The sequence below is a fragment of the Neofelis nebulosa genome, chromosome 1 (genome assembly GCF_028018385.1).
Source record: "Neofelis nebulosa isolate mNeoNeb1 chromosome 1, mNeoNeb1.pri, whole genome shotgun sequence".
NCBI lineage: Eukaryota > Metazoa > Chordata > Mammalia > Carnivora > Felidae > Neofelis > Neofelis nebulosa.
Genome location: NC_080782.1, coordinates 172979386 through 172997110, shown reverse-complemented (window position 1 = coordinate 172997110; position 17725 = coordinate 172979386). Strand labels below are relative to the sequence as shown.

At 42.0% G+C, this 17725-nt stretch overlaps 1 protein-coding gene across 9 annotated transcripts in view; it reads left to right on the top strand.

Moving 5' to 3' along the window:
* Positions 1-3459: 3459 nt before the first annotated feature.
* The window catches only part of CLYBL (citramalyl-CoA lyase), a 264184-nt gene continuing 249918 nt past the window's right edge, over positions 3460-17725 (top strand). For all 9 annotated transcript variants that reach the window (XM_058743881.1, XM_058743891.1, XM_058743870.1 and 6 more), the window contains exon 1: positions 3460-3569. In XM_058743881.1, the coding sequence (XP_058599864.1) occupies positions 3466-3569 (104 nt within the window). In that variant the 5' untranslated portion in view covers positions 3460-3465. The remainder of the gene's footprint in view (positions 3570-17725) is intronic.

The following is a 17725-nucleotide window of genomic DNA, read 5'->3' as shown; positions in this document are numbered from 1 at the left end:
AAGCATGCGACTCTTGATCTCTGAGTTGTAAGTTTGAGCCCTATGTTGAGTGTAGAGATTAGTTAAAAATAAAATATTAAAAAAAAAAATCACATAGTCTACTAAATCTAAACCAAATATATCCCGGCCCAACTTACCCTTAGCTGGACCTTCAAAATGCTGCACGCACAGGGGTGCTTAGCTGCCTCAGTCAGTAGAACATGTGACTCTTGATCTCGGGGTTATGAGTTCAAGCCCCATGTTGGGTGCAGAGATTACTTAAATAAATACATAAATAAATAAATAAATAAATAAATATGAAAATGCTGCAGCCATTTCAACACCACTGAACACAAAAGAAGCTTGAGAGAGGGAAAGTTGGAGTACAAAGAGAAAGCACCTTGACTAATGGTAGTTAAAATTTCATTTTCATACACTTTACAAACACAAATGACCTAGAAAGGGCCCATGTAAGTCAGGAACCCTGAGACTTAACCTCCACTGGCTTCAGGTAAAGATGCCTTTGGCTCCTTCCATGCTAAGCATTAGTTCAATTGATTTTTGTTTTAATTTTTTGTTAAGAATATTTTCCAACATACACAAAGTTGAGGAATGTGTAACAAACCCCATTCCCACCTTGTGTACCCATCACTTGGCTTCAATAATTATCAGTATTGGTTCATTATTTTAGTGTCCCCCATTGCCACCCCCAAGCTTATTACGTTCTAGAGGTAATGTCTCTGGCCCCTATCCTTCTTTCTCAGATCTCTGCAAGGTTCTTACCCTACCAGATTGCTTAATTAAACAGGATAATATGTCTTTCCTAAATTTCATATTTTTAAATGTCCTTGGGGATAAACATGTTCTTTTATTTTTGTTTTAGATGCTGTGAATAAAACCAGATTTAACTACCTCAAAGGAGGAACACTGGATCCTTTTCTCTATTATATCCAGAAATATAGGAAATTAATAAAGCCTTATTTTAAAATACACAAGAATTGGGGCGCCTGGGTGGCTCAGTCGGTTAAGCGTCCGACTTCAGCTCAGGTCAAGATCTCGCGGTCCATGAGTTCGAGCCCCACGTTGGGCTCCGGGGTGATGGCTCAGAGCCTGGAGCCTGCTTCCGATCCTGTGTCTCCCTCTCTCTCTGCCCCTCCCCCGTTCATGCTCTGTCTCTCTCTGTCTCAAAAATAAATAAACGTTAAAAAAAAATTTTTTTTTAATAAAATAAATAAAATACACAAAAATTAGAAAACAGCTCTTGAAACCTATGAGTTAGTAATCTCATGAAGAAGCTCAACAAAACCACAGAAGTCCTGGTGAGAATGGGCATAGCTACAATTTCTTCAAGCAGAATCTGAAAGAAATTGAATCACCTCTTGTGGGAGGTCCTACTTTACTTAAAAGGCCACAAGGCCCGGGGCATTTTAATAAGGAGAACTACTCATATAGCAGTTCTTGGAATTATAATGAAGCTGGTGGAACATTTTCACATTATATTTATTAAATACCTACTGGTTACAAGTCACTAACCCAGGTGCTGGGGGCAGACAGCACTGACAAGATAACCAGGTCCCTGATCTCAAAGAGCTCACAGTCTATTCCTAAAGATGATGTTTTTTTTTTTTAAATTTTTTTTTTCAACATTTTTTAATTTATTTTTGGGACAGAGAGAGACAGAGCATGAACGGGGGAGGGGCAGAGAGAGAGGGAGACACAGAATCGGAAACAGGCTCCAGGCTCCGAGCCATCAGCCCAGAGCCTGACGCGGGGCTCGAACTCACGGACTGCGAGATCGTGACCTGGCTGAAGTCGGACGCTTAACCAACTGCGCCACCCAGGCGCCCCAAGATGATGTTTTTTAAACTAGAGCACTAGTGGCTTTTCTAAGAGGGGACTTCCCACATGACCCTAGCACTGTCCCCTAAAGGACAATAATACAAGCCCCCCCTCTCTTTGATCAGTGGGCAGAAGTTCCCTCCCACCTTGAGAACCACTGAGGGAAAGGCAACAATAAGAAAGTAAATTCATGGAGAGCCTGGGGGGCTTAGTTAAGCATCTGATTCTTGGTTTGGGCTCAGGTCATGGCCTCACAGTTTGTGGGACTGAGCCCAGAATAGGGCTCTGCACTGACAGCATGGAGCCTGCTTGGGATTCTCTCCCTCTCTCTCTGCCCCTTCCCCACTTGCACTCTCTCTCTCTCTCTCAAAATAGATAAACTTTAAAAAAATATATTAAGAAAAAGGAAGAGAATTCACAAACCCATACAAATTGTGATATGGGCTGTGATGGAAACCGTCAGGTTGCTGTGCCAGTGGAATAGATTGGGAGGACACTCTAGTTTGGGCAGTCAGTGCAGGCCTCTTTGAGCAGGGGGCAAGTAGTCTAAATGTCCCAGAGGACAAGAAGGTGTAGCTGTGAGTGTTCTGGTAGGTAAGGAGCAACATGCATGGTAGGTAAGGGCCCTAAAGTGGGAAATGGCTTAGTGAACTTAAAAAAAGTGGAAAGAAGAACATGGGGCTGAAGTAAGGTGGAGAGATAGGCAGAGGTCAGATCCTGTAAGGCCTTCAGAGTTGCGGTGATGAATTTGGGTTTTATTCTAAATGCTTCCTATTGGAAGCCACCAAAGGGTTTTAAGAAGAGAATTGATGTAATAATGGTAATAAGGAGAAGTAATTAATGCTACTGAGCACCTGCTCTGGGCCAGCAAGGCTTTAAGCTCTTTATATATATTAACTCAATTTATCCTTATAACAGCCCTATGAGGTGAGTATATTTATATTCCCATCTTATAGAGGAGGAAACTGAAGCACGGAGAACTTAAGTAACTTGCCTAAAGTCTAGTACAGTCTGGGAACCACTTGCTGAACCAAGTAAAGTTCTGAACTAGTAAAGTTTAGCACAGCTAGTAAAGCCTGTGTTAATACCTTAGTCCCCCAACTGTGAAGCGGCAGGAGTTGTATTTGCTGAAAGTAATGCAATCTGGCAGGAAGGAGTTAGAGTGAAGAGTTGTGTTTGCTGCCCTACTTCAGAAGCATTTCTCTGACCCAGAAAGTTGCCCATATCTATTCTGATCCTATTGCAGGCATATGTATCCCATGATGGATTAACTGTTAATTAAGGCATGCACATGGTGAGGCTCACATATTAGGCAGTACTTCTAACAACAAAAACAATGAACCCCTCTGAAAATTGGCCTGTTCTGGCTGGGAAAACGCAAAAGTCGCCTTAAAACCCCAGAAGCACGAAGAGAAGTAACTGGATGGAGTCACCAGAAAACCTCTGAAGAAGTGGCCATCCATTCCGTGCCTCTGCTCTGCCCGCCATGATAGCGGACAAGAAGGTTCTGAGCTCTCAGACATCCCTGGTTAGGGGCGGGAACAGGTGCTCCAGGCAGCGGGGCGTGACTTGCGGGGACGAGGTGGGGCTGGGCTGGGCTTGTGGGGCGGGGCCACGTGGGGGGGCGTGGCCACGGGGCGTGGCGAGATGAGGAAGGACCTGTCTGAGGCGGGGCGCGCGCGCGTCAGGAAGATGGCGCTGCGTCTGCTGTGGAGAGTGCCACGCGGAACGGCGGCGGCGCTGCCGAGGCTGTGAGTGCAGGTCCCTGGTCCCCCGCCACCCGGGCCGGCCTCCCCAGTTCCTGCCGGGAACCCCCGCCGGCCGGGAGCACCGTGCCCCTCTCGCGCGCCGGCTCGACCTCTGCCAAGGTCGCCGACGCCCAGCGAGGGTCGCCCGTCCTCCGCGTGCCTCCCTGTGGGAGGGTCATTGCTTGGGGGCCGGGAAAATGGGTACAAACATTCGATTAGCAGCCCCAGAACACAAAACCAGCCCCCCGCCCCCCCACAAGTGGAAACCGCGAACGTGTGCTGTTTGATAAAAGGGGTCCTGGAATCAGCGTCCGCGAGGCGGCTCGCCTGCTGAGGGAGAACACCCTTCGCTTGTTGGTTCAGCACAGCGGTTCCCAAACTGGTCTCAGGACCCCTTTACGCGCCGAAAAACTATTGAGGACCCCGACGAGCTCTTGCTTGTATCTAGTAATTTTTTGCGGCGTGAGGAATTAAAACAAGTTAAAAAAATCTTCATTTACGAATAACACACCCGTTGCATTTTAACACACCCATATGTAGTGAAAGAGTGGTGTGGTTTTAGATTTTCGAAAGTCTCTTTGGTTTAATAGAGGACAGCTGGAGTCTCCTCTCCGCTGATTTGGAGGAGGTTTACAAAGCAGTTCCGGGCTCACGGAGGTGCCAGTTGGAAAAGGGAAGACCTCTCAGACCGTGTCGAAGGGGGTCGGGAACTCTCGGGTGTGCTGGGACCGCCCTTGGATAGCCGCTGGGCTATCAGTTGCCAACTACATGCGCACACGTTAACTTATATGGCTCCCTGACCACCACGTGAAGAAGTCAGAACGAGGAAACTGAGGCTTGGAGAGGCTACATGACGCCAAGCAGAGAATGGCAGAGTTTGGTTTAGAAACCAAGCCTGTGGCTCTTGGTCTGGAACTTCTTGCATTTGCTTGCTCCCTGCTTCCTGACTCTCCAGTGTGTCCCGCGCCAGGCCCTACCCCGTCTTGTACATCCCGCCTTCCCCTTTCCTAGACCTGAGCCTGGTATGTGGCCCTGGGCTCAGGGGTTCACCCCTGGAACCAGAGATGGCTGCCAAGGCGGTAACACCCAGGCCCTTCCAGAAGGCCCCCTTTTCCTTCAGTAATGTGGTCCAGTGACCACACGCAGTCACCTATTTCTAAGGCACTTGGGGCTCATCTCAAAGTGCTCTTTGCCATCTTTAGCACCTGGGCTCATTCTCCACACACACATCCTACGAAGGCCATGGCAGCAGGCTTTCGTGCTGGGTGCTTCAGGGAGCCTGCTCCCTGGGTTAAATCCTCTGTTTCCACATCTTCAGAACACACAGAATTGGGAGAAGTAAAGGTGCTAAACGTCAGCTTAGGTCTGCCTAGAGATGCCTTAATTTCTAGTTAGGTTGCATTTAAGCTTCAGGCCGGTAGACCGGCTTCTGGTGGCTTTTTCCTTCTGCTTTTAGAGTGTCAGGACCATTGCTGCTAGGCAGGGACCATGCAAGTGCTGTCCTTGATGCCTCGTTTTCCACCCTGCCTCTGGCCCTGCTGCTTCCTGTAGCCACTGCTCAATTTATGTAAATACCTGTCCTCAGTCTCCGGGAGCGTAACTCTCCACTCCTAGGGATGCTATTGGTTCGACTGTCTTTTAAGCCCTCTCCGCCGACAGAGAAAATTAAAAAAAAAAAAAAGTGTGAATAGTAACCCATATATATATACCTTCATCTATAAATATATATATTTTTAAAATAGGCTCTACACCCAAGGTGGGGCTAGAACTCACCAACCTGAGATCAAGAGTTACGTGCTCCACCGACTGAGCCAGATGCCCCCGAATATTTCTGTATAAAACCACTGTATCTAGGGGCGCCTGGGTGGCGCAGTCGGTTAAGCGTCCGACTTCAGCCAGGTCACGATCTCACGGTCCGTGAGTTCGAGCCCCGCGTCAGGCTCTGGGCTGATGGCTCAGAGCCTGGAGCCTGTTCCCGATTCTGTGTCTCCCTCGCTCTCTGCCCCTCCCCCGTTCATGCTCTGTCTCTCTCTGTCCCAAAAATAAATTTAAAAAAAAAAAACAAAAACAACCCACTGTATCTATATTAACCTAAACCTGAGTTCATACTGCCTCCAATTGTAATCCATTACCACATGGATCATTCTAGCCTCCTCCCCTTTGCTTGATTAATAAATTTTCACTACAACAGTTAGAAACCTGGCTCCCATCATCCACCATCCACCATCCAGTTACTTAATTGTTCAGTTTTAGCATACCCATGCAGCAGTATTTGAATTGTTAGGCCATACTCTGGGGGATGGAACTGTCAACTAAGTACGGTACTTGTGTGCAGTTCCTTTTCCTTTAGTCTTACAGGTGCCACTCATTTCCATAGTTACTTAGTTCAGGGCCTATTTCTCCCATCCCCTTCAGTGAGGTTGTTTCATACATTTGCAATACAGTTTGAGAGTCCCTTGTCATAATCTGCATTATTTCCTACCTCCCACATGAATTTTTTTTTAATTGCATATATTAAGGTTTGTTCTTTTTGCTATAAAATTCTGTGGATTTTGACAAATGCATAATATCATGTATCTACCATAAGAGTATTATATACAGAATTGTTTTATTTCCCTGAAAATCCCCCTGTGCTTCACCTGTTTGTCCATCCTGGCTTCTCCCAAACTCCTGATCATATTCCTGTCTCTATAGTTTTGCCTTTTCCAGAATGTCATAGAATTGGAATTACATAGTATGCAGTCCTGTTAGACTGCATTCTTTCACTTAGCAATGTGCATTAAGGTTCCTCCCTTGTCTTTTTCATGGCTTCTTAACTCATTTTCTTTTACTGCTGAATATTCCATTGTAGAGATGTTTCACAGTCTATCTGTTCACCTATTGAAGGACATTTTAGTTCTATAAAGGTTTAATAAAGCTACTATAAACATTCTCGTGCAGATTTTCTCTGGGTATAAGTTTTCAAATTAATTGGGTGAATACCTAGGAATATGATTGTATGGTAGCTTTGTAAGAAACTACAAACTATCTTCCAAAGTGCCTGTACCATTTTGCATTCCAATCATCAATGGAAGGATGCTGTACATCCTTGCCAGCATTTAGTATTGTCAGTTGAAAAAACTTGTTTAGTCATGCTAACAGGTGCGTAGTGGTATCTGTTGTTGGTTTAATGTTCATTTGTTTTAACTTGAAATTCCCTGATGTCAGATGATGTTGGACATCTTGTCATATATTTATTTGCCATCTGTGTATCTTTTTTTGGTGAGGTGTGTATTCTGATCTTCTGCCTACTTCTTAGATTGTTTTCTTATTGTTGAGTTTTAAGTATTTGTTGCATAGTTTAGATATAAGTCTTATAAAAGATATATGTTTGGCAAATATTTTCTCCCAGTCTGTGACTTGTCTTTTCATTCTCTAACGGTATCTTTGACAAAGCAGAAGTTTTTTTATTTTAATGAAATCATGCTTACTTTTTCTTTCATGGATCATGCTTTTGCTGTTATTTTTAAAAACTCATTGCCAAATCCAGAGTCACATAGATTTTCTCCTGTATTTCCTTCTAAATAGAACTTTTAAGTTCTACAGTATTTTGTTTTATACTTGGGCCTGTGATCCATTTTAAGTTAGTTTTTATAAGTAGAAGGTGTTTGTCTAATTTTTTTGGATGTTGATCCAATTGTTCCATCCCATTTGCTGAAAAAATTGTCCTTTCTCCATTAAATTGCTTTTGCTCCTTTGTCAAAGGTCAGTTGGCCCTATTTGTGTGGGTCTGTTTCTGGACTCTTAATTTTGTTATATTGACCTGTGTGTCTGTTCTTTTGCCAATACTATTGGCTGTCTTTATTACTGTAACTTTATAGTAAGTTTTGAAGTTGGGTAGCATCAGTCCTCCAACTTCAGTTTTCTTTCATATTATGTTCGCTATTCTGAGTCTTTGCCTTTCTGTATAAACTTTAGAATCAGTTTGCTGATATCCACAAAATAGCTTGCTGAGATACGATTGGAACTGCATTGAATCTATAGATTAAATTGGGAAGAATTGACATCTTAACAATACTGAGTCTTCAATCCATGAATATGGACTATTTCCCCATTTATTTAAATGTTCTTGATTTCTTTCATCAGAGTTTTATAGTTCTCTGCATACAGGTCTTCTACATGTGTTGTTAGATTTATACCTGAATATTTCATTCTTTGGGTGCTGTTGCAAATGGTATCATGTTTTAAATTTCAAATTCCAATTCTTTATTGCTAGTTTATAGGAAAGCAATTATCTTTTTTTTTTTTTTTTTTTCAACGTTTTTTATTTATTTTTGGGACAGAGAGAGACAGAGCATGAACGGGGGAGGGGCAGAGAGAGAGGGAGACACAGAATCGGAAACAGGCTCCAGGCTCCGAGCCATCAGCCCAGAGCCTGACGCGGGGCTCGAACTCACGGACCGCGAGATCGTGACCTGGCTGAAGTCGGACGCTTAACCGACTGCGCCACCCAGGCGCCCCAGCAATTATCTTTTAAATATTAATTTTGTATCCTGCAGCCTTGTCATAATCACTTATAATTTACATGAATTATTTTGTGTGAGTTATTTGGGATTTTGTACATAGATGATCATGTAGTTCTCAAAAACTTTTTAAAAAATTAATTAATTTTAAGAGAGAGACAGCGTGAGTGGGAGAAAGAGAGACTCCCAAGCAGGCTCCACTGTGCCAGGTGTGGAGCCTGATGCAGGGCTTGAACCTACACACTGTGAGACATGACCTGAGCTGAAACCAAGAGTCAGACACTTAACCAACTGAGCCACCCAGGCACCCCTCAAAGACATTTTTATTTCTTCTTTCTCAAGATGTGTGCCTTTTTATTTCCTTTTCTTGTTTTATTGCATTAGCTAGTGGCTCTAATAAGATGTCAAATAAGAGTGATGAGAGGTGGTATTCTTGCCTTGTTCCCAATCTTAGGGAAAGCATCCAGTTTCCCATCATTAATTACGATATAAGCTGTATGTATTTTGTAGATGTCTTTTATTCCCCATTTGCTGATACTTTTTGTTTTTTATTGTGAATGGGTGTTGGATTTTATCAGGTTCTTTTTCTGCATCAATTGATATGGTTTTCCTTGTTTAGCCTGTCAATGTGGCAGATTACATTAATTGATTTTTGGATGTTGAACCAGCTTTGTATCTCTGGAATAAATCCTATTTGGTCATGGTGTATAATTCTTTTTATACATTTTTGGATTTGATTTGCAGATATTCTGTTAGGGGTTTTCTATCTTTGTTCATGAGAGATATTGGTCTTTAGTTTTCCTTTTTTGTACTGTGTGTGTGTGTGTGTGTGTGTGTGTGTGTGTGTGTGTGTGTGTTTTGTGGTGGGGGGGGAGAGAATGCAGGTGTGAGTGGGGGAGAGACAGAGGAAGAAGGAGAGAGAAAATCTTAAGCAGGCTCTATGCTCAGCATGGAGCCTGGCACAGAGCTTGATCTCACGACCTAGGCCAAAATCAAGAGTTGGTTGCTTAACCCAGTGAGCCACCCAAGCGCCCCTGTAGTGTGTTTATTGGTATTGGTTTCTGTGTATCTCATGACTTTTTTGTTTCTCTATTCCTTCTTTACTGCTTTCTTTTGCACTAAGTGAATACTTTGTAATGTTTTAATATTTTAAATTTCTTTAATGATTTTTAACTACTCTTTTACTTTTTAAATTGGAGTATAGTTGACACAGTTTTTTTTTAATACTGTTTTTAAAGAGATTTTTTAGTGGTTACTCTAGGGCTTACCATGTACATTTTTGAAAAGAATTGTGGTAAAATAAAATACATGTAACATAAGCTTTGTCATTTTAACCATTCTAAGTATACAGTTTAGTGGCATTGCCACATTCACACTGTTGTGCAACCATTACCACTATCCACATTTTTTTCCTCACTCCAAACAGAAACTCTGTACTCATGAAGCAATAATTCCTTCTCTCTCACCTGGTAGTCCCTAGTCTACTTTCTGTGTTTCTGAATTTGCTTATTTTAGATATGTAAGTGGGATCATATAATTTACATTCTTTTGTTTCTGGCTTATCTCACTTTGCATAATGTTTTCAAGAATCATTCATGTTGTATGTATGAGAACTGCATTCCTTTTTATGGCTGGCTAATATTCCATCATAAGTATATCACCATATACATATTAACTTGTAAGAATCTACTTTTGATTTATACTAAATTCCAGAAGAGAAATGTTACTTCTATATAGTTCTATTTCCTTTTCTTCTTTTTTGTGGTATTATAGTTATACATATTATATTTATTTCTTTTTTCTTTTTTTTTTTTTAGTGTTTTTTATTTATTTTAGAGAGAGAGAGAGAGAGAGAGAGTGAGGGAGAGAGTGAGAGTGAGTGGAGGGGGGCAGAGAGAGAGGGAGACACAGAATCTGAAGCAGGCTCCAGGCTCCGAGCTATCTGCACAGAGCCTGATACGGGGTCCAAACTCACCGACTGCAAGATCATGACCTGAGCCAAAGTTAGACACTCAACCAACACCACCCAGGTGCCCCACATATTATATTTATATGTTACAAACCCAGTATACATTGTTGTAGTTTTACTTATTTTATGTCTTTTAATTAATTAAAAAAACTTTTTAAATGTTTTATGTTTGAGAGTGAGAGAGCGTGAGTAGGGGTGGGCAGAGAGAGAGGGAGACACAGAATCTGAAGCAAGTTCCAGGCTCTGAGCTGTCGGTACAGAGCCCCACACAGGGCTCGAACCCACGAATTGTGAGATCATGATCTGAGCCAAAGTCGGATGCTCGACTGACTGAGCCACCCAGGCATCCCTTAATTGGTTAATTTTCAAAGAAAGCTCCATGCCCAATGTGGGGCTTGAGCTCATGACCCTGAGGTAAAGGGTCGCATGCTCTACTGACTGAACCAGCCAAGCACCCCAATTTTATGTCTTTTAAAGAAACTTAGAGAAGGAGCCACAAGTTCACACACACATACACACACACACACACACACTTTATAGTATTTGTTATACTTACTTTCTTATTTACTAGTTCTGGTTTTCATTTGTTCCTATAGAGTTGAGTCACCATCTAGTCACCACCAATGAGTTGTGCCATTTTTTAACACAGTACATCTTTGTTCTCACCTCCTTTGTGTTGTTATTGGTAAATATACTACATTTCTATATGTTACTGGCCTGACAACACAATTATATAATATTCTTTTATATAGTTGCTTTTTAAATTAGACAAGAGAAGAAAGCAGGAATATGCATTTATTCTTAATTACTTTATTACTATCTGTGTATGTGTGTGTATGGATTTGATCTGTCTGGGATCACTTACTTTCAGCCTGAAGAACTCTCTTTAGTATGTCTTTAAAATTCTTTTAAGTTTATTTATTTATTTTGAGAGAGAGAGAGAGCAAGTGGGGTAGGGGCAGAGAGACAATCCCAAGCAGGCTCCGCACTGTCAGTGCAGAGCCCCATGCAGGGCTCAAACTCACAAACCGTGAGATCATGACCCGAGCCCAAATCAGGAGTCAGACTGACCACCCAGGTGCCCCTCTTTAGTATTTCTTGTAAGGTGGGTCTGCTAGCAATAGCCCTACACGTGTGTGTGGCCTTTCAAACCCTCTCCTTTCTCCCTTTTTAGTTCAGTCCCTGCGGCTGTTTCCACTTTTCCACTTTCTCTCCAGCTGTTTTCGGGGGGGGGGTGCTTTTCCCCGTATTCTCCCCCCCCCCAGCCTCATCCTGTCTCCCCATGCAAAAACAGCTCCCTGCCCTCCACAGCTTTTCTCTCCCCCAGTTCACCTCTCTGCGCTGCGTACCTGCTGAATTCTGTGGTTCAGGTTGTGCAGATTGTTGTGTTAATCCTCACATCAGTTTTCCTGGTGTGCAGGATGGTTTAGTGTTGGTCTGGCTGTATTTCATGGACGCAAGACACAAAGATAACTTCCATGCTGTTCCACCATCTTGGCTCCTCCCTGTTTGTGGCCTTTCAGAAGCCCAGGAAAAGGTCAGAGCTTTTCAAAGTTGATGGATATCTCATTTTCCAGCTTTTTCATTAAAGCTTTATTTAAGGTATACAGGTATACAGCTTTGTTTAAGATTTTATTTTTAAGTCATCGGTACACCCAGCATGGGGCTTGAACCCACAACCTCGAGATTAAGAGTTGCGTGTTCTGCCGACTAGGCCAGCCAGGTGCCCAGGTGTACAGTTTTATAATTTAACATCTGCATACACTACAAAGTGATTACCACCACAAGTCTAGTTACCATTCTTCACCATACTGTTGACCCTCTTTACCCATTTTGCCCACCAGGCCCCCAACCCTGTTAACCCTCTGGTAACCATTAGTCTGTTCTCTGTATCTGAGATTATTTTTATTTTGTTTGTTCATTTCTTTTTTTTTTTTTTTTTTTTTTTTTTAAGATTCTACATATAACATCATATGGTATTTGTATGGTATTTGCTCTTCTCCATCTGACTTATTTTGCTTGAATACCCTCAAGATCCAAACATGTTGCAGATGGCAAGATTTCATTCTTTTTTGTGGCTGAGTAGTATTTCATTGTATAAATATACCACATCTTTATCCATTCATCTGTTGATGGACATTTTGTTTCCGTATATTGGCTATTGTAAACAGTACTGCAGTGAACATAACAATAAACAGGAGTGCATATATCTTTTTAGTGAAAGTCTTCCTATTACCTGGAGGTAGAAGAGTTAGATCATAGGGTAGTTCTATTCTTAATTTTTTGAGGAAACTCCAAATTGTTTTACATAGTGGCTGCTCCAGTTTACAATCCCACCAGCAGTATGTGAGGGTTCCCTTTTCTCTACACCCTCTCCAACACTTGTTATTTTTTGTCTTTTTGGTAATAGCCATTTTTACAGGGGTTAGGTAATATCTTATTTTGGTTTTTATTTGCATATCCCTAATCATTAGTGATGTTGAGCATCTTTTTCATTTGCCTGTTGGCCATCTCTGTGTATTCTTTGGAGAAATGTCTATTCAGATCCTCTCCCCATTTCATAATCAGGTTGTTGTTGAGTTGTATGAATTCCTTTTGTATATTTTGGATATTCACCCCTTATTGGATATGTGGTTTGCAAATATTTTCTCCCATTCAGTGGGTTGACTTTTCATTTTCCTGTTAATTTCTTTTGCTGTACAGAAGCTTTTTACTTTGATGAGGTCCCATTTGTTTACTTTTACTTTTGTTTTTCTTGCCTTTGAAGTCAGATCCACAAAGACATTGCTAAGACTGATGTCAAGGACTTTACTGCTTATGTTTCTTCTAGGAGTTTTATGGTTTCAGGTCTTACATTCTAGTTTTTAATCCATTTTGAGTTAATTTTTGTGTATGGTGTAATATAGTGGTCTGTATTCTTGTGCATGTAGCTATCCAGTTTCCCCAACACTATTTATTGAAGAGACTGTTGTTTCTCCATTGTATATTCTTGGCTCCAGCTTTTCCTTTTAAGCTTTTTGGTTAGCCTGTCGTTTGCCCTGTTATCCAGGATCTCAGGTAGTGATGATATTAAATAATTGCTTCTGATTGTTTTGACAAACGCCCTCAGGGAGAATGCTGTTCCCACTGTTCAGGCTCTAAGCCAGGTGAGCCCTGCAAATGGAGTCTTCCAGGGAGCTACCAGGTGGCAGTTCTCTGTGTGTGGTGCTTTCAAAGACCTCCCACCCTACCCTGTCCCCTCCAGTGGCTGCCAGGCTGCTGGTTTTCACAAGGATTATGACTGTTGGTTTTTAAGGCTACCACCGAACTGGGGAGAGGGAGTGGGTAAGTTAAAAAAACAACAACAACAAAAACCCACATGGTTTGCTGTTCTTACTGAGATTCATCCGTGTTTCTTGAATAAATGCTCCCAAATTGCTGCAGGCCTTTGGTTAATGTCTAGAATTCTAAAAAAGTTCATTCTGACTGCCAATATTCTCATTGTTATTGTAGAGGATTAGGTTTTTGAAGTTCCTTTCTCTGCAATTTTGCTGGTCACCCCTGCTTAGAATTTTGATCAAGAATTTGAGTTGGGGTGCCCAGATGGCTCAGTTAGTTGAGCATCTGGTTCTTGATTTCGGCTCAGGTCATGATCTCATGGTTTATGGGATTGAGCCCCGTGTCGGGCTCTGTGCTGACAGTGTGGAGCCTGCTTGGGATTATCTGTATCCCTCTCTCTCTGCCCCTCCCCTGCGCGTGCACGCTCGCTCGCTCTCTCTCTCTCTCTCTCTCTCTCTCTCAAAATAAGTAAAATAAACTTAAAAAAAAAGAATGGATTTGAATTTATAAAATGGTTTTTCAGTATCTGTTGTGATCATGTGGCTTTTCTTCTTAAGTATGTTAATATGATGAATCAGATTGATTAGTTAAAAAAGTTTTTTTAATGTTTACTTATTTTTGAGAGAGAGAGACAGAGACAGAGCATGAGTGGGGGAGGAGCAGAGAGAGGGGAGACACAGAAGCCAAGGCAGGCTCCAGGCTCTGAGCCATCAGCCCAGAGCTGGATGTGGGGCTCAAACTCACAAACCATGAGATCATGATCTGAGCTGAAATAGAGTTGGACGCTTAACCAAATGAGCCCCCAGGTGCCCTGAAGTGTTATTTTGAAATATTTATTGGCATCATTAGAAATTGACTTTACTTGCCCAAGTGCATGGTGAGAAGCTAAAAGGAGATGCTGTAAACAAATATTATGTTTTGGGTTGTAAGGCAGAAAGTAATGTTAAGTGGTCCGGGAGGCAGGGGACCAACCATCTCAACTTTCCCAGGACATTCCTGGTTTTAGCACCAAAAGTCCCACATTCCAGGAAACCTGTTTCAGGCAAAGCAGGATAGTTATTCACTCTAGAGATAGAGAAGTGAAGGGCTGGGACACCTGCGTGTCTCAGTCGGTTGTGTCCGACTTTGGCTCAGGTCATGATCTCATGGTTCATGGGTTTGAACCCCACATTGGGCTCTGTGTTGACAGCTCAGAGCCTGGGGCCTGCTTCAGATTCTGTGTCTCCATATTTCTCTGCCCCTTCCCTGCTTGTGCTCTGTCTCTCTCTCTCTCAAAATAAATAAACATAAAAAAAAGGGGGGGGGAGGCGAGAGAGAGAGAAGTGAAGGGCTGTAGGATGAAATGAAGATGACCTAAGATGGTAGACCAGGGCCTCTGTTAAGAGGCTGAAGAGAAGAGAAAGAGGGAGGAGACTCTGAGGATGTAGGAAATACCACGACGGGGTACATAGACCAGGAGTAGCCTGGGGGCAGGGAATATGTCCTCGGGCTGGACGGAGAAGTTGGTGGGAAATGAGGTATCCCAGAGAAAAACTAGTGGGCAACAGCCAAGCTGGTGAGTAAGAACTAAAAGTGGTAGCTGGGCCTGAATCGGAAGATGCACGTGTCCATGGGTGGTACCTCCTGGAGAAGATATCCCTGCAAAGGGAAACTCCCAGCAAGGTACTGTTTGCCAAAACAAGGCTGTGCCACGTCTGCTAAATAGCATAGCCTTTGCTTGTGGATCTGTCTATTCCAGCATGTAGTGCTTCAGCTCTCATTGTACTGTTTCCCTGTCATAGAGTTTTGCTGTGAACTAGAACCATCTGTGTGGGTACAGGCCAGGAGGAAGAACATTGGGTAACCTAAATGGTTTCTGTGGGAAAGGCCAGCAGGTAGGTAGGAAAGGCCAGGACCTGAAGATGAATTCTGACTAAACAACCGTTACCCTATACTCCCTTTGCCCCATGGGCCCATAGCGGAGTTGAGGACAATTTTACCACATGTGCTTTTCTCTACTCCCCAGACTGTGGCCACCAAAGTCTTTGCCCTCTCAAGGAACTGTCCTGAGTGCCCCTGTCTTACAGAATGTTTGAGTGACATATGCACTTTACTATTCTAGAAATACTCCATGTGGTGTGTTGAGGATAGAGTATTCTCTGAAGTTACTTACATATGAGACTTAGAAAGTGAACACATATGCTTGGTTGTGGATGAGCCTGGGGGAAGACATCATACATAGTGAAATCACATCCACAGAGTGGCTGACACGGCTCAGCATCAGTACTTTCCTGAAGTGACTGTTTTCTCCAGTTAGGGCTTTACAGCAGCCAATGTCTGATTGATGTAATTTCTGAGAACAGCCTTTGGTCAGTTTCCTTAACTGGGTGTTGTGGTGGCTGCTCTGTAGGAGCTGCTATTTTATGTGTGACTCCCTGTGAGGAAGTCCGCTAAAATTTTAGGTACATGTGGCTAAAATTTTAGGAAGGCAGGGAGAAGAAAGCTGGGCTCCTTGGGGAGTGGTTATTGATGGGTTTGATGACTGTTCTTAAGATTGGAAGAGTTGTTAATTGTAAAAACAATATGCTTTCGTGCCCCTGAGTGCAACTGGAGCTGTGTTCTATTGATACATTTGGCTTCTTTATTCCTCTACACATTGCTCATGATGGCCACAGTTTCAGAATTTTATTAGTTAATAAAAAGATCAAAGAAATAACGTTTATGTTTTCATATAGGTCACTGGGTATGAATTTAAATCCATTGTAATTCAAACAGGTTTAATTTATTTCATGTTGTTAACTTGAATGTTTTATCGCATATCAATTAAATAACTCACTTGAATGATGTAGATAATAAATGGGCTCAAGAATTGAGATTTATTCCTTCCTTCCTTCTCTTCCCCTTTCTTTTCTTTCTCTCCTTTTCCACATCGTCCTTCCCTTCCTTCCATAAACCAAGTTTAAGGTGGCTTTTTATTTAGTTGCTTTGATTTTATATTTTGGTTAAGTTTTAGGATGTTAACTAATCTTGGAGCATTGATATACGCTACAGTTCCATGACTCTGTCACATATATATTTGGGTGTATATAATTCCAGCTATTCATTTAAACTATTTCCAAGTTTTCTGCCTCGGGAAATGCAGAGATAATGTCCCTATACCCAAATCTCTGGCAACTCTTACTCATGTGCTTAGAGGTGAATTTCTGTATGTGAACTTGCTGGTTCAAAGACTATGGACATTTTAAGCTCTTTTATGCTTGTTTTCAGATCATCCTCCAGAAAGGGTGAGATACCTGGATTGCAGTATGCCCTTTGGAGGCTCATCTGCCCAATTTCCTCGGCATCTGCAGGCCTGTGCACAGTAAAGTAAGCAAGACTGTCACAGTCGTCAGCATCTGGCCTAGAAAGAACCCCATCCTCTGGCTGTCAGTCAGGGCCAGCTTTTCTCTCTGTGGCCTCAGCTGTCACACTGACCTTGCTTGTAGGTGGTTCTGGAAACAGCTATGGAATTTTACCCCTTTTGCAAGTTCTCTTTTGAACTACACCGTATGTAATGTTTTCCTCTTAGTTGGCCTTTTGAGATTGACAGAGGTGCCTGATTTTATAATAAAGGATTCAAAGTAAATATCTGTGAGAAAGTAAAAATTCTATTTTAATAGGATGCTAGTATGGGCACGTCTTACTTACCTGTTCCCCTTCACTGTGTTCTGGCCAAGAAGGTAGAGTGTTCTGTAAGTATTTGCAGGACACTTTTCAAATATGAATATTCGGAACATGTAAATACTGGAAATTTTAGAAGACACTTCCTACTTTATTGCCCTACTTGGCCACCTTCAGTAAAATTAGGGTCACAGTTCAGTGGTAGAATGTGTTCACTGTTTAACTGAGAGTTCTACATTGGTAAAAAAATGAATTAAAAAAGAGACTCTGTGAACCTTTTGAAAGTTTATATGATTATTTAAAAATACCATTGTACAAGTATACATTGTACCACTTTACAAGTAGTGCAGGCTCATTTTAAAGCACACTTGTCTTCTTATTTAATGTCACAGTATTGTTTGTGAGAAAGATGATATGTCCTTAATATACATATCAAAGACAATATGTATTTATTTCTTGGCCAAATACAAAAGTTTAAGAAATCAAAAACAAAAAAAATCTGTGCCAAATGCAGTTTTCACACAGAGGCACTGGAGGGCGCTCTAGCAATGAGAGATATAAATTGTCTCCTTACAAACATGCCTCTTCGGAAAAGATACGGAAGTTGGTTTTCCTGTCACTTTAAAAAACAATTTTTTAAATTTTTATTTACTTTAATATTTATTTGCTTTTGAGCAAATAAAGAGAAGACAGAGCGTGAGCCAAGGGAGGGGCAGAGAGTGAGACACAGA